The sequence below is a fragment of the Thunnus maccoyii genome, chromosome 10 (genome assembly GCF_910596095.1).
Source record: "Thunnus maccoyii chromosome 10, fThuMac1.1, whole genome shotgun sequence".
In the NCBI taxonomy this organism is placed as follows: domain Eukaryota; kingdom Metazoa; phylum Chordata; class Actinopteri; order Scombriformes; family Scombridae; genus Thunnus; species Thunnus maccoyii.
In genome coordinates this window covers 29,351,985-29,369,444 of record NC_056542.1, presented here as the reverse complement: position 1 = coordinate 29,369,444, position 17,460 = coordinate 29,351,985, and the positions used below count along the sequence as shown (strand labels likewise).

At 42.9% G+C, this 17,460-nt stretch overlaps 1 protein-coding gene across 1 annotated transcript; it reads left to right on the top strand.

The window, feature by feature from the left end:
- The first annotated feature begins 590 nt into the window (after positions 1-590).
- On the top strand, positions 591-17,168 carry LOC121905683 (E3 ubiquitin-protein ligase RNF19A-like). The gene is made up of 9 exons (XM_042424122.1): positions 591-1,587; positions 8,341-8,549; positions 8,844-8,988; positions 9,397-9,559; positions 10,767-10,881; positions 11,241-11,402; positions 11,771-11,984; positions 12,090-12,233; positions 14,273-17,168. Exons 1-9 carry the CDS (start codon positions 869-871, stop codon positions 15,069-15,071), a joined length of 2,670 nt encoding a protein of 889 aa, XP_042280056.1. The 5' UTR covers positions 591-868; the 3' UTR covers positions 15,072-17,168.
- Positions 17,169-17,460: the final 292 nt, after the last annotated feature.

Here is a 17,460-nt window from a genome sequence, read left to right as displayed (position 1 = left end):
CGTAGACTGATGAGGAGAGAACGTGCTTAACTGTGTTCTTGTCATATTTTCAGTCAGTTTTTGGACACCCACATGCATCTCTTCAAGTCTAATACGCCGTTATTACCTCAGCTAAACACACACATATGCTTGACAGAATGGTGCACCTGCAGCTGAGAAAATTATAAGACTCCTATCCTCTTCTCTTCTCTCGTCCCCCCTCCCTCCATATGTTTTAGAGAAAGCGATACCATGTACCAAACTGTCAGACGCAATGAATAATGTTCCTCCTCTTTCAGAACTGCAGGATGTGATTTGATTTATTGTCTTAGATCGACTTTGATAAAAAAGAAGATGAAGTTGCTGCTGTCCACCACTGAAATGTTGATTTTGTTTTTTAGTTTACTACACTTTGAGTCATTTCTTTTAACCTTTAACAATGTCTGAATGAAAAATGACTGCATTTCTGATTTTGTCGTATTCTCATATTGAAATTGAATATTGTGTATTAACATCTTTTCACTTCTCCTCTCTCCCCCCCTACTCTTTCTTCTCTCTTACCTTTTCTTGCCTTTTTCTACAACTCTTTTCTCTTACTCTCTCCAGGTTCTGTTGCATCAGTTTCACAGCAGGTGACCCCCCCCCCTCCGCCAAAATCCGGCTATTAGATGTGACCACGAGGTTGATCAGGAGAAGCCACCATGTCTTAAACGCAGACGGGCCCTCCGGAGCCCTGTCCCCCCACCCTGGACCACCCTCCCCCTCCCCCATCCACCACCTTACCCCTTCTCCCAGCCCTATCCCACTCCCAGACCTCCCTGCACATGTGAGGGACAGGCTACCCAGCCCTGGCTCCCCGCTGGCACACCCCTCCCCTCCCTCCGGAGAGATGAGCTTGCAGAAGCACCAGCAGTTGGGTGGTGGTAGTGGTGGGGTGATGGGCTCTGACAGGGACCTGCAGTCCACTGCCTCCTCCATTTCCCTGCCCTCTGTGAAGAAGGCCCCCAAGAAGAGACGCCTCTCCCTGGCCTCTCTTTTCAGACGGCGAGGACGGGAGCCCAAATCAGGGCGCCAAAGGTCTCGAGAGCTCCAGTACCCTGGACCCGGAGGGCTGGGAGGGGTGGATGGCATCGCCAGCATCGAGAGCATCCACTCTGAGATGTGTAATGATAAGAACTCTGCCTTCTTTTCTGTGGCTGGGACCGGAGCTGCCTCTGCTGCTGCTACTGCTGCTGCCTCCACCTCATCTGCCTCAGGGCCTTCTTTCTCCACTTCCTCCTCCACCTCCTCCAAGGTGGGGGGTGGGGTGGGGACAGAGCTACTGGAGTGCCCGCTGTGCCTTCTGCACCACTCCAGGGAGAGCTTCCCTGACATCATGACCTGTCACCACCGCTCCTGCATTGATTGCCTGCGCCAGTACCTGCGCATCGAGATCTCAGAGTCACGTGTCAACATCAGCTGCCCCGAGTGCTCGGAGCGCTTCAACCCGCACGACATCCGCATGATCCTGGGTGACCGGGCGCTCATGGAGAAATACGAGGAGTTCATGCTGAGGAGGTGGCTGGTGGCTGATCCTGACTGCCGCTGGTGCCCTGCGCCGGACTGTGGGTAAGAAGTGAAAATAAATAAAAGCACATGAACACAGCAGCAGTGACGTACACTCTGATTATACTAGGGCTGTAGTCAACCAAAGAAAATCTTGGTCGACTGAAATCGTACATAATCTTCAACAAATTGATTGGTCGCACGGGGGTAATGGGAGTGTACAGTGAACTCAGCAGCCACACATTTCTCTGTTCTCTATTTCTCTGTTTAGCGTCTTCAGGTTAGGCTAACCCATTGTTGCTAACTTTGGAGCTAACCCCCTTCACTTTTCCAGCACTTGGGGAAACAACAGACGTGACTTTTTAGAATTAATTAACTGTTACACTGCCAGACTGACAATTTACTACTAAACTTTTCCTCTGCTCCACTCGCATCCATCTCGCTACGCAAACATACTACGCAATGTCCTATTCCTTAATGGAGTTACGCTACCAATAGTTTCCCAGGCAACGACACAGAGGTTGAGTCACGTACCAGAACAGTGCTGCACAGACTCCTAAAAACTATTGATTTCCGAATGAATGGATATTTGGCGTTAATTTTGGCATTAAAAAATATTTTTTTGGCCTGGCGGGGGTTCTCGTTTTGATAACTATAGGAGAAACACTGACTCAGTAAATGTTCAGTACGTTCAGTAAACGCTCAGTAAATATTGAGTACAGTTAGACCTAGCAGTCGCCATTAGTTTGGGCGAGTTCAAAGTTCTGAGAACAATGGGGGTTTTTTGAATACACCCCTGTTTTTACAGGTAATTTGTCTGTCCCTCCCGTCGCAGGAAATAATGGATTAATCCTGGAAGGCTGTTGATGTAGCACTCCCCTCCTTATGAAAGTAACACAGAGATTATTCGACCAGTGAATAAGCATATCGACCAACTAGTCGACCAGCAGACTACAGCCCTAGATCATACTGATCTTGTCATTTAAGCCCTGAACATTACATACAGTATTTTCTCTAGATTTTTTTCTTCCATCAGATGTGTCCTTGTGTGTCCAGGGTGTCTCAGGTTTTCTATGTTAAAGGAGTTGAATGTGGTGTGTGAGATAGTGTAGTGTGTGTTGTCTGATTCCCATACTATATAAGTAACAAGAAGATAGCCTCTTACATGTGTACTGTTGCTCGTACTTATTTAATTGATTCCAAAATGTCAGCAGTATTTGTAAGAACACAGTTCTTGCTCCTGTTGAGCAGCTAATACTGGGTGCAGACCCATTAATACAGAACCATTAACTAATAGTGGGTGCTTTCCCTGAGTAAATTAAGATAAAAACTATTTTCTTTAATAAAATGCTCGTGTCTCTGCAAGTATTACTGCTGCAAGAGCCATCTGTGGTTGTCTTATGCTACTGTTTTCATTATGATGAAATAGTGTGTGGTCAGCTGTCAAGTAAACTGATCATTGCTTTGACTAATTACATGCAGTATATTCCATGTACTGTGATCTGCAATGGTAAATCAATACATTGCAGTAAATGGTAACTCAATATGCTAAACTCCAAAGATGGAGGAAAGACTGTAAGGACAGCATGCTGCAACAGCAGAAGAAGACACAGCTCTTGCCTTGCAGGCCCCAGATGGTGCAGAAAGAGAATGAATGACCCTCTCATGTACTGAGCAGCAGAAGAGAGAAATGTTCAGCCAGAGATCCTGCAGGGATTTGGATTATTGTTGTTTACAACAATATCCTCAGCTGAACCCCATCTCGTTCAGCCCCAATCTTTCACCATCAAGTGCCCAATACTAGTGTTTATGTATGAAGAATTAATGATAGCTACTTCTGAGTTTGACCTATATTGTTTGCTCTGAACGCTTGCCTTTTGGGGGTTTGGCCACAGCTCAAGAGATACCAGTTAAATAGTGCAATCATGGTCATTTTTGCTGAATGGCTCACTGCTGGTGACCTGAACAAGTGGTTGAAGGAAAGCATGAGGTATAAATGGAGCAAAAGAAGCACAGAAAGGTCAAAATAAAGGATGTAAAGCAGAAATAAATATTTAAGATTTTCTGTTCATTGAGTGTTTGCTTGGTCTGTAAGGCTGCGCTCAGATCAAAAACAGCCCTAAGTGGAAACAGTGCAAGTATCTGCGGTGGTGGGGGTGTGTTTGAGGTACCTGTGAGACAATGAAATACAGTCCAGGAAGCTGAGTTGGACCTACAGATTAATGTGTTTAAAGGCTTATCAGAAGCCGAACCACTGCACAGCGCATTTTACTACTCACAGACAGGATTTTACTACTCTGGAAAGTTATCACGGCAGCAACTGTTTTATCTTTTGTCAAGACGATCACGAGGTAAACAGTTGAATATGGTGTTCACATTATAGTCGTAGTAATCCATGAGGAATGTGCACCTGCACGTATGTGATTGGCCAGTGCAGTGCCTTGCCGGATAACGTTGGGTTGCGTTGTGGCAAAATTTGAGCCCGGTTCAACTTTTTGTCGGATGACTGCTGTGTTTTTTTTTTTTGCCGAGCCATCTGCAGTGGCACCCCCCACTGCGTGATCGCACTGCCCCCATTAAAATGAATGGATGTCGGTCTGAATACCCCCTAACAGTGTATTATGCCACAGGGACACTCACAGTACATCTTCCTGCCTCTCTCTGAGTCTTTCAGACAGTCCTTTCTGTACCAGAAGTCTGTCTTCTTACCTGCCTTCCTTTCTTTCTTTATGTATTTGTTTCAGTTCTATCTGTCTTACTGACTGCATGCCCCTTTTAAACAGTAGACCGGTTTTGCCTGACTGTTTTGCTGATGGCTCGTTGGCTTGCTTCCACCCAGTCCCCCACACTGTCAAGTCCTGTAGGGTCAAATGGTGACTCCAACTCACTGACAAATCAAATCAGCAGCTCATTTATTCTGGGTTGAGTTGACATCTGTCTTGCGTGCCCTAACTGTTGGCTCTCACAAAAGTAAGGAGGCAGCCAGATTTTACATTCAAATGAACTATTATTTTCTCTGTGTGGCTGAATATGATGATTATGGAAGGAATAGTGGTATATTTTTATGATGGAAAATGGGACCACAGTTTTGTACGTCAAAAGTTGAAACTATTTGAACATTTTGCCGCCACACCAAAACAGTCAACGTAGGGGAAACACTACTAATAAGTCAATTTATATCATGTTTATATCATGTTCTCCTTCTCTTTGCCCTCTCCCTCTCTTTCTCGCAGCCATTTCCTTTTCTTCCAGGAATTGTTTGAGGTCAGGTGGCTATAAAGACCTCCTCCCCACCCTATTAGACTTTCTTGAAGTACTGTTTGTGCTTAATGCTAAAGCAATAGTAACCTTGAATACCTTGGTCAGCGGGATGTTTTGTTTTGTTTAGTGGGATGTCCTGTTTTGTAACCTTGACCAGAATAGTAGCAGATGTATTTTAAGGGTAAGAATTGTGGGAGGCATCACATGTTTTATTGTGCTTTCAGAACAGTTGAAATGACTGTTGGATGAAACAATGATAGATTCGGTGCCTTGGATTTGCTTTCCTGCTCTGCTTGGAGGGAGAGACTAAACGCCCTTGTCGGGCATATTTACGCAGTGTGCCTCGCAGTCTGATGAAGATACCCAAGGACTGATTGGTTAGGTTTAGGCATGGGGAGTGAGACGGTTACCGTTAGGGCAAAAATATCATGGTGAGAGCCAATCAGAGGCAGAGTAGGGCATACACGTCCATGCTACTGGGTACCCTAATATTTTTGACACAATTTTTAGAAATGACAATATAAGATGCATTCTTGTATAGATATTCATATTATGGTGCATGACTCATCAACTCAATGTTGTCACAGTGTTTTCTCTACATTTCCAGCTCTGCTGTCTTCAGCTAACACTCCTTTCAGTCTCTAGGGCCCTCACATCAATCTAACATCTGGATATCAGAATACTTTTGCCCTTCTTTGAGCGTTGTGACTGACCATTGTGCTATGTTAACCACCATTGGCACTAGTTGACCCTTATCGATGTCTATTTTGCCAGTTGAGTGAGTTGTATTGGTGGCGGCAGCAGTCAGTGAGACAGAGCACTGCCTTTCCTCTTTTTTTTTCCACAAGAAAGAGATGCCAGGTTGACAAAGCCAAAACAAAGCAAAATGAAAGTTTGCAGTAGTAGGTGCAGCTTATTGTCAGGATGTAAACAGATTACTGAACAGCTATTTCCTCTCAGACACAGAATGTATATGCATGCTGGTTGTTGGCTGTAGCATTTGTAGTGCACAGTGTTGTATCAGCCAATCTATCAGCACAAGTTCTTTGAGTTCAGTTCGGTGTGTCATTCTCCTTAGTTTGAGTCCTTCCTTCCTCTCTTGTGTCCATGTGTGTGTCAGAGTGAGACAGCAAATGTCTATCTCTTGTGCTGAGAGACTCGATTTTATTTTTGCACTCCAGAGTGGCTCAGAGGAAACTACATTGTCCTTCCATTTTAGTTTTTCCATGTCTCTGCAGCTTCACTCTACTCTGTCCTTTCCTCTTGCGTGTTCCTCTTTCCTGCAGCTCTGAGGCTTCTGCCAGTTTAATATTCCAGTTTATCACGCAGTTTGTTAAGTGCATTGTTTCAGAGAAGTTCAGGGAAATGCACAGAACACACATTTGGACCAATTACCTCCTCCTGGAAACAATGACTTTAGCCTGCTGTAATCTGGCTCACACAGTCAAATGCACCCTGTCCAGGGATCAGACGTTCTGGGCCTGAAACCACTCATCCATCTGGCCATCTGAATCAAGTTTTTTTGACGAATGTTGTCAAGATCAGCAGCATTATTGATTAGAAATTAGAATACAGAACTGTTATGGATAATGTAGTTGTACAGTATATTGGCTAATCATTGAAAGCTACATTTAATTCATAAATCAAACACAGAGAGAGGTAGAGAACATAGGCATCAGTACATTTAAAATACATCTCTTTTATTTATAAGAGTTATTATTTTTCCAGTGGCTGTGAGTGTATTGCTGTAGTCATAAACTAACATATTTGAGTACTGAGTTCTTTTATTTCAGATGTTCTGGTAGGGAGGATATGTGATGTTGTGTAAATTTGCTGTACAAACAGGACACTAGTGTTGCAGTCAAAGTTATTGATGTGATTTTAAAATGTGTAAAATAGTCTTTCAGAGGAAGTGATCATAAAGAAACTGCGGTGATCTAAATTCATCTTTTGCTTTTGGTTTGACTTCACCTTTTGAACTTGTTCTTTCAGGGGATTTTGACACTGTGAGGTGATGTTTTGTGGTTGATTCTACAGCAACGCCTTAGACTTATCAGTTTCATTTGCATGGTGGGGAATTTATGTACATCAGGTAATTTCTGGCAGTATTTTTATAGCAGTTGTGTGGTCAAATTCATATACTCACACTGCAGTGCTAAAGCCATGGTCCTCTCATTTCCTAACATCTCTACAGTCCTCTACGGTCTGTAGTCTGCATAGAGTTTAGTGCTGGTGGTATCCAGAGGAGGGTTTTAAAAAGGATTGACCTTGTCTTTGCTTTTTCTTGCTGCCTGTCTGCATTCTAGACACAGTCCTCAGTAGAGTAAAAAGATCCACAACGGAGGAAGTCTCCCAGGCTCTCCGTGGCTCTGTGATTGAAACCTAATCCTTAGGTCAGTCACAGAGGGACCTAGAGGCTTCTGATACAGTCGGATACAACTACGTCACACACTCCAGGGTTTCCCTCAGGAAATCAGCTAGTCACTATTTTGCAGCTGTCATCTATGAACAGATTAACTGTTTTTGAACACGGTTTCTTTGTCAGCACTTGCAGCTTTTCTCTCCTGTCTGTCAGCTGAAAGCATCACACATCACATCACCTTCGCTCAGCTCAGCTCAGCTGTCACTCTGTCAGAGGTGATTTGCTGTGCTCTCTATGTTATGTAAATGCACCTGCCATTGCTGGAGACACGACAACTGGAGGAACAAGGCACAATGACGACTGACTCAGCTTAATATACTAAATCTCGTTAAACTATATAAAAATATCCCATCCATATTAACATCACGCTTTTGGTATTTAATCAACAGATTATTCCCTTTTAAACCCAGAAAGTGATTATTTAAGAGAAGTTTTGTAATGTTCAGAAATGAAAGGCCTATGCTGTGAAGTTTTTATGATTTAGCAAAAATACAGTATGTTGTGTCTTGTGAGATTTGTGGTGTTCCGCAGGGCAAGCAGCCTCTGCAATAAAAGTGGTTCTGAGGAACTTTGGGTCTCAAGCTATCAGCTGGTCGATTGGGAACCAAAAGTCCACTGAGGGTCATTTTCACAGGGTCAGAGGCACAGATCAACAGACATATTTAACTTTGGCATTTACCGGACACACACACTCCTACAGCCAACAGAATGATTGAGGATGGACAAAGCATCATTACTCATGTCAGGAGTTTTCCGCAGTCTAGAGATGGATCACAATGCCAGTGAACAGAGGGAGACAAAGTGGTTGTCTAATTTGCCATTTTAGAAGCTTCGTAATATAAATTGTGAGATGAATTAAGCCAGTGTTTTAATGTTAAGATATGTCCCTGCTGCATTAGCTGAATTGTTAAAAAAGAGCAAAGTTCTGCACTGCTTCTTCCCAAATGTCAGCTGTCTTAATTTGTCATTTTATATAAATTACTTTTACATGGATTCGCACCATTTGCAGCGATGTTCTTTTCATTTGTACCGCACCCTGTGACCTTGGTGCATTTAGACGAAACTCATTCTGTGATATCACTATGGTGTATTAAATATTAACTTTTCTCTGGAATGTGTTTGTTCTCTATTAGGTATGCGGTGATCGCCTTCGGGTGTGCCAGCTGTCCCAAGATCACGTGCGGCAGGGAGGGCTGCGGTACGGAGTTCTGTTACCACTGTAAGCAGCTGTGGCATCCCAACCAGACCTGTGATGCAGCACGACAGCAGAGAGCCCAGAGCCTCCGCCTGAGGACCGTTCGCTCATCCTCCCTCAGCTACAGCCAAGAGAGCGGAGCTGCAGGTTGGCTGACTGAACACACACACACACACACTAAAGCATGCATAGCTGCATGGCTGCTCATTTAATCTTCTGTACGCCATGCTCAGTGCATGCTGGTCAGATCACTCACACGTCTTTAAACATGAGCGCAGATTATGTCCAGTATATTGCCACAAATGTAATGTTGAGAGGAGGATTGTGGGAATTAGTAGGGAATGTTTCTTTATGCCATGATGTTATCTGATAGGATAGACAGCGGTTTACATCTACAGTAGTAGGGGAGACTATGTTATTCTTCTTTTTTCTGCCTCTCAGCTGATGACATCAAACCATGTCCACGCTGTGCTGCTTACATTATCAAAATGAATGACGGCAGCTGTAACCACATGACCTGCGCTGTCTGTGGGTGTGAGTTCTGCTGGCTCTGCATGAAGGAGATCTCAGACCTGCACTACCTGAGGTCAGTATATGCACACAAAAGACCAAATACACACAGACACACTTTAGAAGATTTTTGTCATTTAATATGTGGGCATCAGTATTTTGGATACGCTTCAGGTAACGATGTTCAACAGATATAATAAATATAATATATCATTTTTATTGCCTGAGTAGTGGCTTAGAATATGAACCTATTCAGCAAGTTTGGTTGTTCCACCTCTTAAAGTTTCTGACCTGCCTGGCTAAACTAAAATGATGTATTTTTGGAACAGCCATAAAGCTAGCCAGCACTCTGAGGGAGTAACTTTTTCCCTCAGTTTTGTGACAAGAGATGAAAAAGCTGAAGACCTACATCACAGTATGAATGATGTAAGCATAGGCCCCCTTCACCATTGCTTATAATCTTTCCCGTCCACCTCTCTCTCAGTCCGTCAGGCTGTACTTTCTGGGGGAAGAAGCCATGGAGCAGGAAGAAGAAGATTCTGTGGCAACTGGGAACACTTGTGGGTGCCCCCGTTGGCATAGCACTCATCGCCGGCATAGCTATCCCCGCCATGATTATTGGCATCCCTGTATACGTGGGAAGGAAGGTGAGACTCTGGAGACAAATTCATATAGTGGGAAGGAAGGTCTGGAACATATTCAAGTTTCTCTGCTTACAGTTTTCACTACATGGGTCAGGCGGAACACTGGCTCATTCTGACAGACACTTCAGACTGGAGGATCTGTCACTGTGTCGATTTACTGCTCAAACACTTGACTGCATTGAGCTGTGTGGATTATTATAAACACATGTGGTATCTGAGTATTGCCTTTAATAGTTTGAATAACTCCTTTGCATTAGAGCTCTGTCTTCTCACACAGCACTCCTCTGAAGCATGATCTTTTCACCTGTAAACATAATCAGTGTTACGTAACTGGCCAGAAACCAGCACTACATATCAATCAGTAACTAACTAGTCATATCTAAAAATCAGCACACACACACTGTCATGTATCTTTCTCACGCTCTGAAGTTCTCCTAAGCCAGCTGAGTTTATTTCTCAATAACCTGCCCTATGTGTTGTGTGTCTGTGTATATACTCTTGTGTTGTTTTGTATCTCTCATCAGTCTAGTTCTGTTTAATACGAACTTGACAGTCCAATAAAATGAAAGGATTCAGACTTTCCAGAATTCCCCTCTTAAGCCTGCCAAGAAGAACTGAGAGCCAACAAACTTTTTTTTTCCCCCACTCACAGAACCAGACCACATCGAGTGGTGATCACATGACAGAGCGTCTGAGCATGAATCACCTGCATTCCACATGCAGTAGATGAATGTAGCTGTTCAGTCTTGATGTTAAATCCGCATCCTGGTGACTCACTGCACCAAAGCCACGGCTATTTACATGATAGATGGTCACGTTTTATTTTCTCTAATTGTCAATATGAGCTCTACTGTTTTACTGTTGACTGATTAATAAAGCAGAAATGTTATGATAATAGTAATAAGCAGTCCATGCCATACTTCTCAGTATTCGGGGCGTATATTTACACTGTGGTTATTTATTCAGACCTTTCAACAGTGTACATAACACTTCAACTATCTTTTACAAGAATTTATCTATTTCCCAAATCTAGCTAGCTTTCACATAATGACTAGTCTATGACTAGTGCAATCTCTTCTCTCCCCTGAGTCATTAAGGCCACGGCACTTGGGTTGTGTCAGTAGTTGGTTTAGATAATAGTTGTGAGAACTTGACTTCTCAGGGTTTTTTTTCTGACTGTGTGACTCATTGCTCCTCTTATCTCTGTCAGATCCATAACCGCTATGAAGGCAAAGATATCTCAAACCACAAGAGGAATCTGGTGATCGCTGGTGGAGTGACACTCTCTGTCATTGTGTCTCCAGTGGTGGCTGCAGTCACTGTCGGTCAGTCTACTCTCTTCTACCCCTTCTCTTCCTCTTTTTCTCTTTCTCTATCTCTCCCTCTCTGCAGCACGTCTGTGCATGCCTGGTGATCTTTATTGACATTTCTTTGTTGGACTTAGCTAGCTTCAGTAATTCCTTTTGTTTAATATTTTAGTTCATATTATGCAAAAGTTCGTTTTCAAAGTCAATTGGTTTTATTATGACCTGTTGCATAAAGATGGGAAAGTTGAAAGAGAGTCAGACCGTTTTGATTGCTGTGCGTCAGCATAGTGGCCTCCATGTTTTTTTACAGTGTTTTTGGCTAACATGTCGCTGGTCTCTGTGTGTCTTTTTGTCTCTTCATTTCTTTCATCCGTCAGGCATTGGAGTTCCCATCATGCTGGCTTACGTCTACGGTGTGGTGCCCATCTCGCTGTGCCGTAGTGGAGGTTGTGGTGTCTCAGCTGGGAATGGCAAAGGAGTTCGCATAGAGTTTGATGACGAGAATGACATGAATGCTGGCAGTGGGGCAGCTGCCACTGGTAAGCTTCAGCATCCCCACAACCCACGCTGACACCCAGCAACCTTGTGTTTATGCCCAAGTCAGCAAACAACGCAATTTGCTTTTTGCTGACTGATGCACTACACTGTCCAAATGAAATTTGCTGTCAGTTTCACAGATGTCAAGTGTTCTTTCATAGGAAAAAATCTTTTTTTTTTCTTTTTTTTTTTTTGGCCTCTTTTGTGAGACTAAAATTCACTGTTGTTACTGTACCGTTACCAGTTTAGAATTTCATCAGAAATATCTCATTTTTAGACACAGTGCTTGCTTCCTTTTTGTTTCTGCAAAAGATTATATCTTTATTCCTTATTTCCATATTTTCAAAATCTATTTCATGGTTTTCTGTAGATACTACATCAGTGGCAGACACCAGGAACAACCCCAGTATAGGTGAAGGCAGTGTTGGGGGTCTGACAGGCAGTCTTAGTGCCAGTGGAAGCCACATGGACCGACTGGGGGCCATCAGGGACAACCTGAGTGAGACAGCCTCCACCATGGCCCTGGCTGGAGCCAGCATCACCGGCAGCCTGTCTGGCAGTGCTATGGTCAATTACCTAAACAGGTATTTTGGCATCAACACATGCTGTGGGATATCAATGTTCATGCAAACTTGGATTTCACGGTACTGTTTTGTATTGTCTGAATCTCCCCTCTCACATGTTGTCAGGCTGGAGGTACAGGCTGATGTGCAGAAGGAGCGTTGCAGTCTCAGTGGTGAGTCTGGCACTGTCAGCCTGGGTACAATCAGCGACAACGCTAGCACCAAAGCAATGGCTGGATCCATTCTTAATGCCTACATGCCTCTTGACAGGTAAGAAATCACCTCCATTTGGCTGGAAGGAATCACTGTGTCAGCATTTTTGTTGTTCTGTGTTGCCGGTGTCCCTCTAGACAAAATATGAAATAGATTGTTGTGAAATACCTTGTAAATAAACATGCTGTGATCACATAAATACTAAACACCAGCAGAAGAAAAACATGAAATTGTTTATATTTGATTTTTATTGGAAGAGGAAATATTTGAGCATAAGTGCTTTCTCTTTTTTATTAATGATGAGAATCCAATTATTGTTATGGAAGCATTAACTAGAAAATGATTAGAACAGATCAGAATGTTAAACTATGATTTCGTTATGCCTAATGATGCCTCTTAGCAGTTGCAGACTCATCAGGCACTTTTGGACTGGAGAAACTTTTTCATAGTACTAAGAGCTGTTGCAGGAAGTACCTCTTTTTTATTGTATCCGCACTGCAGGATCTGTGGATGATTGTAGTTCTTAGAACGTTGTTTTGAGGGACTTTTTTAGCTCCTATTTCAGCGTAGGTACTGTCTGAGGATAAGAAGAACCTTGTGTGACGAAAGTGTATGGTAATTGGTCGAACATATGAGCCAATTCAAACCACAAGGAAACCATAAAAGAAGGAAGGGTCATTACATCACAGTGTAGCGTGTGAACACACATTGGTGCCGTTGGTGCTCACGCAGTTAGCGTAGTGGTGAATGGACAGACCACTCCTTCATCTCTCCCTTCTCAGTTTCACATATCGTTAATCTGGGAGGCACAGATATTTTATATATTTATGGCTAAGCTTCTTATGCACATGTGATTGAGGTTAGTAACAGACTCAAATTAGTAAGTTAGCTAATTCATAATTACGATGCATTATTTTCTGATCAAGTTTGTTTAAAGTTTTTCTAAAAGTTTCTGATAGCCTTGACATTAATGCCTTTGTTGTTTTATAGTTAAGGGTTAGTTTATAGCCTACCAATGCACGGATCAAAATAAAAGGAAGAGAGAAGGAATGAAGAATACAGATTTTCTTAAAGTTACTTCAAGGAACTTTCATTTTGTGTTAATTTTAGCAGCCCTGTGGGCAAAAGCGGTAGTGTTTTCCCAGAATGAAGACTACATTTCCCATGAGCACCACTGCCTCATGTCGTAAAATGTTGGCTAGCTGGTGCGTTTGTTTTGGAAATGTGTGAAAGAAAGAGGCTACTTATTTTTAATACTATTTTTCTTTTTTCAAACACAGTTGTTTGTAGTATGCATAGAAATGAAGTAATGTATCTGTTTGTGGCTATGTGAGATTAATAATTGTAATATGACAATGGTGAAGCAAAGTAAACTTTGTTTTAGTATTGTTCTTTTTTTCTCAGGATTATGAAGTCATGACCTGCCCTACTCTGCCTCAGATTGTCTTACCCTGATATTCTTACCTGAACCATTTTGAAAAATCTGTTTCTTAAGTGTGTTCTTTCATTTGGTAGAGTAGTGTAGTGTAGATAAGTTAGGTTTTAATGTGCTTGTCCATGCATCTCGCATAGACTTAAATAGGAGTTGCACCAAGCAGAGCATTAAAACGTTGGTATTATGATGTAATGACCCTTCCTTCTTTTATAGTCTCCTTGATGCAGCACTGACAACCGCCATTTTTAAAAACCTGTATAAAGCAACCGCATAGTCTAAATTCATGTCTCCTTTCCAATTCCGTTATTATCATGAAACCCACGACACACAACAAACACAGAGCTCTGATCGCAGCGCCCTCCATCTTGTTGTTGTTGTTGATCTGGCGCAGAAATAACATTACTATACCAACCACTGGCCCCAGTGTTCCTATTGGTGGTGTGAATGCAAACAGAAAAAAACCCTTGAAGGTATGTAGTTCTCAGAGGAGCTCCCCGATGTGTAGTTCTCTCAGGGAGTCCCCAGAACTGTTTGGTCCTAAAGCGCCTATTGTAAAACAGCCTTCTAAGGCTTATTGCTTAATCAAACACACACATACTGTACTTTTCTTAAATGTCTTATTTCTTTGTTTCTTTGCTTCCCTCATCATCCCGGATTCCAGAGATGGGAACAGTATGGAAGTCCAGGTCGACATTGAATCCAAACCCGGTAAACTACGGCATCACAGTGGCGGCAGCAGCGTGGATGATGGCAGCCACGTAGGCCGCTGTGGCTGGACCTGCCCCTCCAACGGCTGCACCTCCTCAGAGGGCAAAGGAACCTCCACCAAGTGGGCCAAAGAGGCATCCTGCTCGTCCTCTTCCAGCTCGGGGGGCAAAAAGAGCAAAGGCAAACTGCGCAAGAAAGGCGGCGGAGGCACCAAGATCAATGAGACACGGGAGGACATGGATGCTCAGCTGCTGGAGCAGCGCAGCACCAACTCCTCAGAGTTCGACTCTCCTTCTCTGAGCGGCAGCCTGCCCTCGGTGGCTGACTCCCACTCCAGCCACTTCTCCGAGTTCAGCTGCTCCGATCTGGAGAGCATGAAGACGTCCTGTAGCCACGGCTCTGGTGGAGGTGACTACCACACTCGCTTCGCCACCGTCAGCCCTTTACCTGAGGTGGAGAACGACCGCCTTGAGACCTGCCCGGCTTCCTCGTCCTCATCCCAGGGACAAGGAGCTGTGATCACTCCCCACTCCCCCACCTCCACCACCTCCTCCCTGGGCCACGGTGCAGAGCTCTCCCCTCTCTGCTTCATCACAGAGGAGAATGTCAACCTGGTGTGCCCCGCTGACCTGGACTCTCACAGCAACACCGGAGAGCTGCTAAAAGAAACCAACAACAACCACCATCAACCACACCAACCAACCCAAACCCAGCAGCAACCCAAGAACTCCTGTATACAGACTGACATATAAAATCTCAATACCTTAAGTGCTGCACAGACGCTCTGTTTTTATTTAACATCTTTTCCTCCACGAAACTAACAATCCTAGTTTACAGTTTAACCTGCATTATCTGTTATTCCCTTGTAAAGGGGACATGTTACTTTGGGATCAATGTCTTCATAAAAAGCAACCTTTGAGTAAAGAAGGGGACCTGTGTGTCCACTGACTGTCAGTAAGCTTGTTAGGAGTATTGAGAGGTTTTCACAATGCAGCCATGTGAGAAATGTTAAGGTTGTGAATGCTGGTGTTTCTGCTGTGCGACCCGCAGACTGCTGACACACTTTCAATAGTTCACCACCACTTGTAACGGAGAGCAGCCCCCTGATTTGGTCGCCGTCATATTGATATGTGTAGGTTTAAATAAAACCACTGTGCCAGTTTTGCAAGTATTTGATTTTTGGCTCTTCAATGCAGATGCAACACCATGCAGGAATCTTAATGTTACAGCTTTCCAAAAGTGAACTCAAACAGGGACCAGGCAATATGATTCACAACTCCTTTTTTTCCCCAGATTGACTTATAAGTAAAAGAGGAACCTTGTGTTCTTTTCTGTAATTATTTGAAAAAATAAAAAGATTTTTTTTTTTGTTTTTTAGTTTGAAAGAAACCCTCTAATGTATAATTTTGAGGCCCAGGCTCAACATCCAAAATCACTTTAGCACTAAAATCAACCTGTAACACAACTGAGATTCTCTTCAGATGGATGCACATAGCTGTATTCCCATTTTGGAAGATGGTGTTCGACAGCTTTTTAGCAACTTGGTGACCACTGAGTTTAGACCTATAGCCCAAAACTATCAGCGTGCTTTCAGTGCTAAGATGGCTTTGGAAGCTCCGGCCTTTTTGCTCATTTTGTTCTGTGGAAAGCTTGTGATGATATGTTGGGGGGAGGGAGGGTGAGGGTTGATGGAAGCAGATTTGAGAAAGAGGTCTCTGGAAGGCCACGGTTATCAAGATAATGCTGAAAGTCATTATAATACCATTAACCAATGGGTTGGTCAATTCTGTGAAATTGTATAAAGAAAATGTTTTGTCCTGTTCAAAGGTGATTTATTCAGGCTGATGGTCTCGCCTCACTGAGTAAGAGAGAGCTTTGATATCTTTCTTTGTTAACTCATGGTGCCTTCAAGAAGCTGTTTGTGTTCTGTTTGTCTCTCTCTCTCCACTGTGTCTTCAAGACTTCAAACAAAAACAACAGCAACTCATTCTAGATAGCAGAATGTCTGTCTGTGTAGGAGGGACGCTCTCATGGTATTCATTCACATACACATCATACTGTGGTAGACATGGTAAATGAAGACTTTTCAATTGCCTACCAAAGACAGCACTCAGGCTCTTGTTAAATCTTATACCTTTGACTTGTCACCTGTAAACATCGTATGGTGCATCCTTTTTACACCATGGGGATGAATGAAGACAAGACCCAGGATGATACAGACATGCAGACTGCTGTTTCATACACGCTTCACAAACGCTACGCAAATAACTGAGGCCGCAGAACGGCTCAAGGCACCTGCACTGTTATCCGTATTTCTTATTATATTGATGCTCTGCAATGCACAAGGTTAATAGGAATGCATAGGTATGTTATGGGTTATCTTCCCTATTGATTTGTCCTGCGATTCCTGTTTGTGTTGCCAATCGGTGCTGCTGAGCAGACTTGAAGTCAAATTCTGTTTTTCAAGTGTTTGCTTAAGCCTGTCTTTACTGCTCAGTGGTCCACTTTATTGAGGCCACTGAGTCAGCTCAGGTGAACCTCTACCAGGTAGGTAAAAGCATCTTGAATGGTATTTTCACCCTGGTCTGTTACTGAATGAACACTCAATTTGGTTCAGTGGATAAGGCTAAATGCTGCAGTCCTCCCCGCATTAAAGCAAATGTCATTTTGTTCTTCCTCCCTGGTTCTGTTTCTCATTCATCACCAAAACTCCAGTTTCTTGATCCTAATTTGAACACTAGTGCCAGATATAAATGCAGAATGGCATAAGGTATTTGTATATTTGTTTGGTAATTTGCTTTACTATATGCGTGTAAATGCATATCAGAAAAATAAAAAAATATATGAAATGTTGTCATCTGGTTTTTCAAGCACTGTAAATATTCCATCGTAATTCAAGTGTGTTTCTCAATGGTTTAATTTCATCATAGCATAAAGAAGAGAACCTTTATATTTTTCCAGTTTATTGAATAGCCCACTGTGTATATTGAATACTTTTCTTTTACATCTCTACTGAAATATAATATTAAAACCACAGTGAAGAGAGACTGTGGAACATGTTAAATTATTGCCTCTTGTGCTCCAACTTGTCTCCCTGAACTAAATTTGGTACATTCATGTAGAACTGATAAAACATTTGAA